The 13452-nt window shown below is 44.4% G+C and overlaps 1 protein-coding gene across 1 annotated transcript in view; it reads left to right on the forward strand.

Moving 5' to 3' along the window:
- Positions 1-13452, forward strand: part of SND1 (staphylococcal nuclease and tudor domain containing 1) — a 1401087-nt gene that overhangs the window by 435099 nt on the left and 952536 nt on the right. Inside the window, exon 12 of the mRNA XM_063926687.1 lies at positions 9789-9889. Within this exon, the coding sequence (XP_063782757.1) occupies positions 9789-9889 (101 nt within the window). The remainder of the gene's footprint in view (positions 1-9788; positions 9890-13452) is intronic.

Genomic DNA, 13452 nt, shown 5'->3' on the forward strand with positions numbered 1-13452 from the left:
TGTATCTCTTGCCGAATTCCATTCAGTGCTGTTATGCTTAGAGATCTAAATGCATTGTTGTTTTCTTTTAAACATATCTGTGCAGGATATCATGCAACAAATATATAGGATAAATGGCAGCCCAAAACCACAAATGCCTAACAGTGGTAAATGGGGAGTAAATTGTAGAAATGGTCCTTAGTATACGGAATCTGTAAGGCCCAGTTTAGTAGAGATTCATATACTATACTGAAGCATCTGCTCACCACGCTCCCTCTGTATCTCTTTAATAAAACAATCTGATGCCTACACTATACCTGTATATAAGCCTGATGGATTATGCAGTACATACCATTTTATTGGCACTACACTAAAAAAGCACACTAGACTCCTACTATATATGCTGTCTGATCAGGGTTGGACTGGCCCACAGGGGTGCAGGGGGAAAACCCCAGTGGGCCCCACTCCTGAGAGCCCACCTCATCCTCTAAGGTTCAGATTTCAGACTGTGCATTCGAATTATACATTATACATATGTTAAATTACACCGTATATGACTAAGGTGTATTTTCTACAGTGCATTGCTGTTATTAATCTGGTACATTATCTTGTATGGACTAGAAGTAGTTAAAAAAAAAAAAAAAAATCTATCTATCTATCAAGGGGCCCAGACCATGCAATCTCTTATTGTTAGCCAAGCCTCTGTGAAGGATGGCCACGCCCCTAAGCATAGGCCCCTAACACTGAATTTTCCCGGTGGGCCCTCCATGTCCCAGTTTTACACTGTCTGATCAACTTAACACTGAGATAGGACGGTTACTCTTGTTGGTGGGAAATTTTAAATAGCTACCACTAATGCTTGTTTGGAGATTGATTTGCGGATGTGTCCTCCTACATCGTTGCTGCAATCACGTTAAACAGCCCTTCTAGTAGCACCTATCATGAGCGTTTACTGTCGCCGGGTGTCTCTTTGTGCATTTTTGCCGGAAAATGTCTTATTCGTATCACAATAGGAGTAAGATGCACAAGCAGACTCTGCTGATTAAAATATGTGGCATTCCTATATTCTGCAACTGTAGCTCTGTCTGCTTACAAAATGCTACGTTAGTGTTTTCCAGGAAAATACTGTAGCGTAGCATTTTGTATGCAGATACCGCCAGAGTTACACAGAATATAGGCATGCCACATTTTAATGAACTGTCTGCTTGTGCGTTTTATTTGCATAGCGATGCGAATAAAACCCATTTTTGGCAATAAAAGATGCTTGATGATAGCAGAGCTGGCTGGGAACTGGTGGCTCACTAATGCCAGGCATTTCACTGTGCATGACGTGTTGAGTCCAAACTTGAGGTCAGTGAATAAAGTGCAGTTAAAATTACGTTGCGTTGATATGCAGTCCTCCTTTATGGCTTTTCTGCATGCACTTACAGTAAACGCTATCATGGGACGGCTTGTGGTAGCATGATCTGGGGTTTGTAATCTTTCTCTTCCTAGCTTGGTGAGTGTAAGATGTAAGCAAGATGGAACGTGAAATAGTGATTATTATGGAAGCCTTCATGTAGAATCCAGTGCTAGAACATTCTGTACATTGCTATGGATCTGCATTTTTTTTTTAATCCTTGCACTTCTGCAACAAAATGTAATTGATCAAGTTACGTGTAAATAACCAAAGATTTTGGTATGTAGAAGGCTACCCACTGACCTCAGCAAATTGTTATATACAAAACTTACACTACAACCACATTTTTCCTAAACAGCATTGTTGTTTTTTTATCAACTTACCCTAATCAGTGACCGTACTAGTGAGTGGTGAGAACAGGTGCAACAATATGCTTTTGTACTCTAATCTCCCCCCCCCCCTAGCAAAATTATTTTTCTAGTTGACCAGCATTTTCATTATGAAATCAGCAGTTTATAGCATGTACGTATGGGACATCATATAGTGTACAGTATGTAGTAAGTTATGTGACTTTAGATGGATTGCTAACACGAATATTTCCCGTTCCTCTATGGATCATGTCAGTACAGAATGGGCTGATACATTAAAGGGGCCTGGTTACTTGACCAAGTCTCAAAATTGTATTATTCTGGCATGGGATAGACCGTTCTTTAAGTTCTCTCTGCCATCCTGTGTTTTCATGCAGTTTATTATGACAACAGATCCCCAGCGACAGCAGCAGTACCATCTCAAAAGGAGCCAGCAGAGAAATTAGGAAAAAGGACCCCTTTTCTCCTTCAGCCTGACAACTGCCTCCCTCCTCATTTTGGCCCGTGGCGCTGCACTATAATGAATCGGTCTGACTCATTATTAGTACCTGCTGATAATGCATACCTCCCAACATAACCCTCTCCAGGAGGGACACAATGCTCTGCTCTGCTTCTGGTCTTTTCTCTTAATTTGTGATTGCCGGCACCTCTGTTGAACAGGTTAATGGATAAGAAAAGTGTTTCAGTACAGGTGATGGCAATCATATATTAAAAGAAAAGTCCAGGAACAGAGCATTCTGTCCCTCCTGGAGAGGGTCATGTTGGGAGGTATAGATAATGTCACCTGTGTAATACACCGGCTGCACAGCCCACTAGTTCTGCCCCTGACCCTAATAATTATCCAATTTGTAACTTGAAAAATTCAGAGTGAAATATGTTAGCAATGGCAGTGCCACTGATTACATGATCTTTTTCTCTATCATCTGTGTGCCTCTCCTATCAGCCAGGACATACACTTGCATCATCTTTCCATATAGAGTCCAAAAACTCCACATTCACCTTAGCCAAACCAATACCTTCCTACTTTGTAAAGTCCAGTCCTTGGACTCCATGCCACCTTGTGTATGACTGTGATGGCGTGACTGCTTCTCACGCCCCATTTACTCATGCTGGGCGGCTTGCCCAGTGCTTTGGCAGTTTCTAGCCAGTCCAGGGCTTCTTCCAGAACAGTGTGGATAAACAAGTGCACGCCAGCACATCCATTCAGCACCACTCTGGGTGCAGGGTAGCGGTGACCATGCCCACCCTAAACCTGCGCCGGAGTGCCCGAAAAGGGGGACTGTTCTGAGATCAAGACAGTTGGGAGGTATGCAATCCCCTACACCTTTATATCTAACCTCCTTCCTATCCACATGAAGCCATACCAGTTCACTCTGAAAGTCACTGCTGCCACTTTTCCTGAATACTTCCTCCAACTCCTGCCTCTAGAACTTCTTCAGCACTGCTCCTCACCACTGGAACTCACTCCCTACCAGACTTCTACACTACCTGCTCCTTCCTTCAAAGCTTCAAACCTGCTTTCATGCCCATTTCTTTATCAAAGCATACCAGCTCTCCTCCTGATACACCAGTATCACTCATGTCTGACTGCTCCTCCTTGGTCAGTTGTAAACACTCACAAGCAGTGCAGTCCTCCCTTATATAATCTGCCTTTCTTTGCCACTGCCTGCATTCACTCTCCTTGGCATTCATTTTGAAATCCGTGGCTTTGAACCTGCATGGTGTGCCAATCATATTCCAGTGCTCTTTGCCTAGTTAGTCACAGATTTCTGTTGACGTGTAATTTTTAACTGCCATGTGAATATTAGGCAATGTCCTTCTATATTTGCACTGCATTTTTAATGTATAGTCCTACCCCGGGTTGATTGCTGCTGATGGGTCAGTAATGCCTGTTGTAAAATATTTTCAGTTATACAGTCTAGATTTCAGTTGTGCCAAATTGACACTTATTTGGGAAAAGATACTGTAGTATACACACATCTGTGCATCTCATTCTCGCTTTGCCTCTCTAACAAGCAGCTATTTAATTATATAATTAAATTTCTCTGACGTCCTAGTGGATGCTGGGACTCCGTAAGGACCATGGGGAATAGCGGCTCCGCAGGAGACAGGGCACAAAATAAAAGCTTAAGGATCAGGTGGTGTGCACTGGCTCCTCCCCCTATGACCCTCCTCCAAGCCTCAGTTAGATTTTTGTGCCCGGCCGAGAAGGGTGCAATCTAGGTGGCTCTCCTGAGCTGCTTAGAATAAAAGTTTAGTTTAGGTTTTTTTTTTTTTTTCAGTGAGTCCTGCTGGCAACAGGCTCACTGCATCGTGGGACTAAGGGGAGAAGAAACGGACTCACCTGAGTGCAGAGTGGATCGGGTTTCTTAGGCTACTGGACATTAGCTCCAGAGGGACGATCACAGGTTCAGCCTGGATGGGTCACCGGAGCCGCGCCGCCGTCCCCCTTACAGAGCCAGAAGAGACGAAGAGGTCCGGTGAAATCGGCGGCAGAAGACATCCTGTCTTCAGTCTAAGGTAGCGCACAGCACCGCAGCTGTGCGCCATTGCTCTCAGCACACTTCACACTCCGGTCACTGAGGGTGCAGGGCGCTGGGGGGGAGCGCCCTGAGACGCAATATAACAGTATATACCTTAGGTGGCAAAAAGAATACATCACATATAGCTCCTGGGCTATATGGATGTATTTTAACCCCTGCCATTTTTACACAAAAAAGCGGGAGATAAGGACGTCGTGAAGGGGCGGAGCCTATCTCCTCAGCACACAAGCGCCATTTTCCCTCACAGCTCCGCTGGAAGGACGGCTCCCTGACTCTCCCCTGCAGTCCTGCTTCAGAATCAGGGTAAAAAAGAGAAGGGGGGGCATTTTTGGCAGCAAATAACGATAATAACAGCAGCTATAAGGGAATAACACTTATATAAGGTTATCCCTGTATATATATATAGCGCTGGGTGTGTGCTGGCAGACTCTCCCTCTGTCTCTCCAAAGGGCTAAGTGGGGTCCTGTCCTCTATCAGAGCATTCCCGGTGTGTGTGCTGTGTGTCGGTACGCGTGTGTCGACATGTATGAGGAGGAAAATGATGTGGAGGCGGAGCAGTTGCCTGTGTTGGTGATGTCACCCCCTAGGGAGTCGACACCTGACTGGATGATTGTATTTAAACAATTAAGTGATAATGTCAGCAATTTGCAAAAAACTGTTGACGACATGAGACAGCCGGCAAATCAATTAGTGCCTGTCCAGGCGTCTCAGACACCGTCAGGGGCGCTAAAACGCCCGTTACCTCAGTGGGTCGACACAGACCCTGACACAGATACTGAGTCTAGTGTCGACGGTGACGAGACAAACGTAATGTCCAGTAGGGCCACACGTTACATGATCACGGCAATGAAAGAGGCATTGAACCTTTCTGACACTACAAGTACCACAAAGAAGGGTATTATGTGGGGTGTGAAAAAACTACCAATAGTTTTTCCTGAGTCAGAGGAAATAAATGAGGTGTGTGATAAAGCGTGGGTTTCCCCCGATAAAAAACAGCTAATTTCTAAAAAATTATTAGCATTATATCCCTTCCCGCCAGAGGTTAGGGCGCGTTGGGAAACACCCCCTAGGGTAGATAAGGCGCTCACACGTTTATCTAAACAAGTAGCGTTACCGTCTCCTGATACAGCCACCCTCAAAGAACCAGCTGATAGAAGGCTGGAAAATATCCTAAAAAGTATATACACACATACTGGTGTTATACTGCGACCAGCAATCGCCTCAGCCTGGATGTGCAGTGCTGGAGTCGCATGGTCGGATTCCCTGACTGAGAATATTGATACCCTGGATAGGGACAATATTTTGTTAACTATAGAACATTTAAAGGATGCATTACTATATATGCGTGATGCACAGAGGGATATTTGCACCCTGGCATCAAGAGTAAGTGCTATGTCCATCTCTGCCAGAAGAGCGTTATGGACGCGACAGTGGTCAGGGGATGCGGATTCCAAACGGCACATGGAAGTATTGCCGTATAAAGGGGAGGAGTTATTTGGGGCTGGTCTATCGGACCTGGTGGCCACGGCAACGGCTGGAAAATCCACCTTTTTACCCCAGGTCACTTCACATCAGCAGAAAAAGACACCGTCTTTTCAAACTCAGTCCTTTCGTTCCCATAAGTACAAGCGAGCAAAAGGCCACTCTTTTCTGCCCCGGGGCAGAGGAAGAGGAAAAAGACTGCACCATGCAGCCGCTTCCCAGGAGCAGAAGCCCTCCCCTGCTTCTGCCAAGTCTTCAGCATGACGCTGGGGCTTTACAAGCAGACTCAGATATGGTGGGGGCCCGTCTCAAGAATTTCAACGCGCAGTGGGCTCACTCGCAAGTGGATCCCTGGATTCTACAGGTAGTATCGCAGGGGTACAAACTGGAATTCGAGGCGTTTCCCCCTCGTCGGTTCCTGAAGTCTGCTTTACCAAAGTCTCCCTCCGACAGGGAGGCAGTTTTGGAAGCCATTCACAAGCTGTATTCCCAGCAGGTGATAATCAAGGTACCCCTCCTGCAACAAGGAAAGGGGTATTATTCCACGCTGTTTGTGGTACCGAAGCTGGACGGCTCGGTGAGACCAATTTTAAATCTGAAATCCTTGAACACTTACATAAAAAGGTTCAAATTCAAGATGGAGTCACTCAGAGCAGTGATAGCGAACCTGGAAGAAGGGGACTATATGGTGTCTCTGGACATCAAAGATGCTTATCTCCACGTCCCAATATACCCTTCTCACCAAGGGTACCTCAGGTTTGTAGTACAAAACTGTCATTATCAGTTTCAGACGCTGCCGTTTGGATTGTCCACGGCACCTCGGGTCTTTACCAAGGTAATGGCCGAAATGATGATTCTTCTACGAAGAAAAGGCATTTTAATTATCCCTTACTTGGACGATCTCCTGATAAGGGCAAGATCCAGGGAACAGTTAGAAGTCGGAGTAGCACTATCTCAGGTAGTGTTACGTCAGCACGGGTGGATTCTAAATATTCCAAAATCGCAGCTGATTCCAACGACACGTCTACTGTTCCTAGGAATGATTCTGGACACAGTCCAGAAGAAGGTGTTTCTCCCGGAGGAGAAGGCCAGGGAGTTATCCGAGCTAGTCAGGAACCTCCTAAAACCAGGCCAGGTCTCAGTGCATCAGTGCACGAGGGTCCTGGAAAAAATGGTGGCTTCTTACGAAGCGATTCCATTCGGAAGATTCCATGCAAGAACGTTTCAGTGGGATCTACTGGACAAATGGTCCGGATCGCATCTGCAGATGCATCAGCGGATAACCCTGTCGCCAAGGACAAGGGTGTCTCTCCTGTGGTGGCTGCAGAGTGCTCATCTACTAGAGGGCCGCAGATTTGGCATTCAGGATTGGATCCTGGTAACCACGGATGCCAGCCTGAGAGGCTGGGGAGCAGTCACACAGGGAAGGAATTTCCAGGGCTTGTGGTCAAGCATGGAAACATCTCTTCATATAAACATTCTGGAACTAAGGGCCATTTACAATGCCCTAAGTCAAGCAAAACCTCTGCTTCAGGGTCAGGCGGTGTTGATCCAATCGGACAACATCACGTCAGTCGCCCACGTAAACAGACAGGGCGGCACGAGAAGCAGGAGGGCAATGGCAGAAGCTGCAAGGATTCTTCGCTGGGCGGAAAATCATGATAGCACTGTCAGCAGTGTTCATTCCGGGAGTGGACAACTGGGAAGCAGACTTCCTCAGCAGACACGACCTTCACCCGGGAGAGTGGGGACTTCACCCAGAAGTCTTCCACCTGATTGTAAACCGTTGGGAAAAACCAAAGGTGGACATGATGGCGTCACGTCTAAACAAAAAACTGGACAGATATTGCGCCAGGTCAAGGGACCCTCAGGCAATAGCAGTGGACGCTCTGGTAACGCCGTGGGTGTACCAGTCAGTGTATGTGTTCCCTCCTCTGCCTCTCATACCAAAAGTACTGAGAATCATAAGAAGGAGAGGAGTAAGAACTATACTCGTGGTTCCGGATTGGCCAAGAAGGACTTGGTACCCGGAACTTCAAGAGATGCTCACGGACGAACCGTGGCCTCTACCTCTAAGAAAGGACCTGCTACTGCAGGGGCCTTGTCTGTTCCAAGACTTACCGCGGCTGCGTTTGACGGCATGGCGGTTGAACGCCGGATCCTGAGGGAAAAAGGCATTCCAGAAGAAGTCATTCCTACTCTGGTCAAAGCCAGGAAGGACGTAACCGCAAAACATTATCACCGCATTTGGCGTAAATATGTTGCGTGGTGTGAGGCCAAGAGAGCCCCTACAGAGGAATTTCAACTGGGTCGTTTCCTTCATTTCCTGCAAACAGGACTGTCTATGGGCCTAAAATTAGGGTCCATTAAGGTTCAAATTTCGGCCCTGTCGATTTTCTTCCAGAAAGAACTGGCTTCAGTACCTGAAGTTCAGACATTTGTAAAAGGGGTGCTGCACATACAGCCTCCTTTTGTGCCTCCAGTGGCACCTTGGGATCTCAATGTGGTGTTGAGTTTTCAAAAGTCACATTGGTTTGAACCACTTTCCACTGTGGACTTAAAATATCTCACATGGAAGGTGTCGATGCTGTTAGCCTTGGCTTCAGCCAGGCGTGTGTCAGAATTGGCGGCTTTATCATATAAAAGCCCTTACTTAATTTTTCATTCTGACAGGGCGGAATTGAGGACTCGTCCTCAATTTCTACCTAAGGTGGTTTCTGCATTTCACATGAACCAACCTATTGTGGTACCTGCGGCTACCAGGGACTTAGAGGACTCTAAGTTGCTTGACGTTGTCAGGGCCTTGAAAATATATGTTTCCAGGACGGCTGGAGTCAGAAAATCTGACTCGCTGTTTATCCTGTATGCACCCAACAAGCTGGGTGCTCCTGCTTCTAAGCAGACGATTGCTCGTTGGATTTGTAGTACAATTCAGCTTGCACATTCTGTGGCAGGATTGCCACAGCCAAAATCAGTAAAAGCCCATTCCACAAGGAAAGTGGGCTCATCTTGGGCGGCTGCCCGAGGGTCTCGGCTTTACAACTTTGCCGAGCAGCTACTTGGTCAGGGGCAAACACGTTTGCTAAATTCTACAAATTTGATACCCTGGCTGAGGAGGACCTGGAGTTCTCTCATTCGGTGCTGCAGAGTCATCCGCACTCTCCCGCCCGTTTGGGAGCTTTGGTATAATCCCCATGGTCCTTACGGAGTCCCAGCATCCACTAGGACGTCAGAGAAAATAAGATTTTACTTACCGATAAATCTATTTCTCGTAGTCCGTAGTGGATGCTGGGCGCCCATCCCTAGTGCGGATTGTCTGCAATACTTGTATATAGTTATTGTTACAAAAATTCGGGTTATTATTGTTGTGAGCCATCTTTTCAGAGGCTCCTTTGCGTTTATCATACTGTTAACTGGGTTCAGATCACAAGTTGTACGGTGTGATTGGTGTGGCTGGTATGAGTCTTACCCGGGATTCAATATCCTTCCTTATTATGTACGCTCGTCCGGGCACAGTATCCTAACTGAGGCTTGGAGGAGGGTCATAGGGGGAGGAGCCAGTACACACCACCTGATCCTTAAGCTTTTATTTTGTGCCCTGTCTCCTGCGGAGCCGCTATTCCCCATGGTCCTTACGGAGTCCCAGCATCCACTACGGACTACGAGAAATAGATTTATCGGTAAGTAAAATCTTATTTTTCAATTACTAATATGTATTCTTCAAATGTATTGCATATAAATGAAGTCTGTGCCGTATTGATCAGTTTGAGTGATGCTCAGGTTTGCACTTTGCACTACAGTTCACAATATCTGTTTGACCTTCTGAAATATTTCTGTTCTGGGATAGAATGGTTTATTACATTAACATTGTTTTTTTTAAAGCCTTCGTATACTTTGTCGCGCTTTAGTTCTATTTTTTACCTGTATAATATCCAGTAAGGGGTCAAATTTCGTCATCAAACTTATGATATCTGGAAGTGTTGTTAACGCCTTTTATATATACTTCTCTCTCTGCAGGTAAATGTGAATGTAGATTACATCCGGTCAGCCAGTGCAGCCACAGAGACTGTCCCAGCATTTCCTGAGCGTACCTGTGCTACAATAACCATTGGCGGCATGTAAGTAATTATCTTATAGGGGGTTCTGTTCTTACTGTCTGGTCAGTAAACATCAAGGAATGGAAGTGCTATTATTCTCATCTCATACCGGTACCCCCTCTCCCCATGAAAGATTGGCTTTATTACTTACAGTATATTACATGAGCACTTTATGTTCATCACAAGTGCAGGAATCCACCAGTGCTCACTTGCTATGCAGTGCTGTATTTTGGGCAGTGATGCACATACCTGCTATATGGTTAATGCTGATTTACACTCTCCAGCCACTAATAAGATCCGTTCACAGCATCTGTTCTCTGTGCAGATTGTTTTTGCCTGTGTTGTGACAAGTCTCTAAGGAGAAGTTTTATTTCCTGTGTTCCTGGAAATAGGTAATTTGTTATAGGTTCTAGTCTTGGAAACATCCCAAAGTGCTTTTGGCCATACTCTGCACCAGAGAGAGCCCTTTAAGACAATGGAGCATTATCCCAGGAGCTGCTAAACCAACTGGAACGTAGAAATTGCCCTTATCTGCCAGTAACACACAAATTGAAACATGTGCTTACAAAGCCAATTCTTCAGGAGGATTAGCTGTCTAGCTCTAACCCCTTCCGCACTCCCCGAGATGAGGTTACAGTTCTAAAGGTGGCGCCTTTTCAAAGTGACCTTGTTACCATGTTTTTGGGGGTATACAGGGGTTTTAGGGCAGATTTAAATCTTCGCCTGCAAATATAATGAGTAGTAAATGCTGGCTCTGTAAAAAAATAATAATATATATGTATATATAATTTTGGTTTGGTAATCCAACAAATTTAGAAAAACGTATTCATCTTAACGTTAAAATGTCAATCAAAGGACTGAAAAGTGTCTGTTTAAAGCATCTTTTTCATAAGTTATGTATATTATGTTCAGGTGTATGTCGTCCATCCCCCCTCCCCCCCCTCTCCCCTTCCCATTTTCTGGAAGCAGAAATACACAACTACTCTAATATTCATGAAGGTGTGTATACTAAAATGTAAGATGTGTGAGTGGTTTTCATTTTGCTCACAGTGAAGTTGCGTGCTAGATCAATTTTGCAGCAGACAGTCGCGCAATGAGCAGGTGAAAGGTTGGCTATGGAAGATTCCAAACCTTTTCTGTTTGGGAAAGCACCTGGTTTCATTCCTTCTGATTTCCTGGGAACTATATTAATAATTTTTAATAATTGTCCGTTTGTTCTTTGTCTCTGCGAACCTCTGAGGGCAGAGCTGTATTGTCATTGGAATTTGATATTGGTCATTTACAGAAGTGTCCTGTGTTACTTTCTCACTGGCTATTTACTGGAGTCTGATTTTTTTTTTTTTTTATTTAATTTTCATAAACTGCTCACTATGCAGTTTGTAGAATGCTGTCTGTCTGGCTCATGCAGTCTCTTGTCTGCTGTTTAGACGCATAACCTGTAAGAATAAAGTCCTTGGCTTTTGATGTGAGGTTCTTCCCAAATGTATTACCCTTTCCAAGGAGCTAATCCCTCATTTTCTGCTGAAACCTAGCCGTCTGGTTTTAGTGTTATTTTGGTGTCATTTTCTGTTCATAGACAAAATACAGTAGATCTTTTGCTGATTCTGTACTGACTAGGCTTCCCATCTGGGTTTATTGATAAAATTATTATTTTTTTGTTTTGGCGAGAAACTAGTGCCTTTGTAAACGCTAAACATTGCCAATATAGTTAACATGTATGTATTGTTACATCATGCTATATGATTTGATTACTTTGATTCTTTATATGGTGCAACAAAGGGTCTGAATCACCTTACTACGTACAAAACATTGCAGGACAAGGTTTATACTCTTTGCTGCATCGGCAGTCATAAGACCCATGTCAGCAGCGGGGCGGCCAAACTAGAAAGTTTGGTGTTGTGAGGAGATAATGGGGGTCATTCCGAGTTGATCGCTCGCTAGCAGTTATTAGCAGCCGTGCAAACGCATAGTCAGCGCCCACGGGGGAGTGTATTTTTGCTTTGCAGGTGTGCGAACGCCTGTGCAGGTGTGCGGCAGCAAACATTTTTGTGCAGAACAAGACCAGCCCTGTAGTTACTTATTCTGTACGATGATTGCTGCGACGAGTGACACAGTAATGACATCAGATACCCTTCCCAGCAAACGCCCGGCCACTCCTGCGTTTTTCCAAACACTCCCAGAAAACGGCCAGTTTCCACCCAGTAACTCCCACTTCCGGTCTATCTCCTTGCGTTCGGCTGTGTGATTGGAATTGTCTCTAGAACCAGTGCAAAACCACAAAGGACTCCGTACCCGTAGGACGTGCGTGCGCATTGCAGTGCATACGCATGTGCAGATTAGTCATTTTTTTTCACTGATCATCCGCAGTGAACAACTGCAGCTAGCGATCAACTCTGAATGACCCCCAATGTGTGGGGAAGGAAAATCACAAGAGTGAGAAGCTTGTGAGAGCTTACATTCTAAAGGGGTATGGGAGACAGACATGGGTGACACAGAACTGAAAGTCAGTGCGCAAAGAGCACTTGGTTAGAATGGAAGTTGGAAGAATTTGATAAAGAAGTGGGTTTAGTAAATCTCTACTATTAATAGGCAGGTATTTAACATACTGTATGACCTTGAAAAAGGTGACATTTGTGTTGGACTCGTTTATAAAAAAAATTATAATTTAGTACCCATATGCTTAAACAATCTGATATTTGCTGGATGGGAAAACAAAATTGGACTATTTAAAAAATTTTTTTTTTTAAAGCACTTAGCTGATCATTTGTGCACATACGTTAAACAATAATCCCATATGAACAGTCTTTGATTTCTACTGATCTGAAAGAATTTTGTTCAGTATAGTATCCGCTTTATTTGGATCAGGAAATTAACCCGTCCTCGTAAAACATTGGCTTTTTAAAGGCTCTCACAAGTACGAGTTAAGAAACAATGCTAGTTAAACGCATAGACATAACCTTGCACTTTGTCCTTGTTTATAATAGCGCACAGCATCAGTACAGTGTTCATTAGCAAATCTCTCCACTTCCTGCGCCATAACGTACTATATATACTTAAGCATAATAATTCAACACCATTGTATATCGCGGAGCACTAACGCTTCTGAACCTTGCTGGCAACGCAGAAATTAACACAACACAATGCACTTGCAAGAAAATGTGGTAAATTTGTTTAAATGATTATCTTACCCATCAGTATCAAAGCACATTTAATCGGCCCTCCCACAAGCTTTACTACACATTTCCAACAAGTTCATGTACTTTTAGTAACCTATTTATACCATGAGCGAAGTACTGTGATTTAGGCAAATATAATTTTAGGCAAACTAGTAAATTTAGCCCTCGGCACAAAATTCTTAAATACAAACTACATGAAACATTACTGGTGTATCAACTATAGCCTATTTTGCAGATGCATGGTTCCTGATGGGTGGTCTACACTAGTGATTGGTGGTTGCTACATAGCACAATCATCTTTCATCATGCAAATCTGAAATTTGTGTGTTGATTTAAAGCGATTCATCATTCACTTACTAGAAGTCAGTTAATCAAGTTACTTTTTTGTTATCAAATCAGAATAGGTGC

The sequence above is a fragment of the Pseudophryne corroboree genome, chromosome 6 (assembly GCF_028390025.1).
Source record: "Pseudophryne corroboree isolate aPseCor3 chromosome 6, aPseCor3.hap2, whole genome shotgun sequence".
Classification (NCBI taxonomy): Eukaryota; Metazoa; Chordata; class Amphibia; order Anura; family Myobatrachidae; genus Pseudophryne; species Pseudophryne corroboree.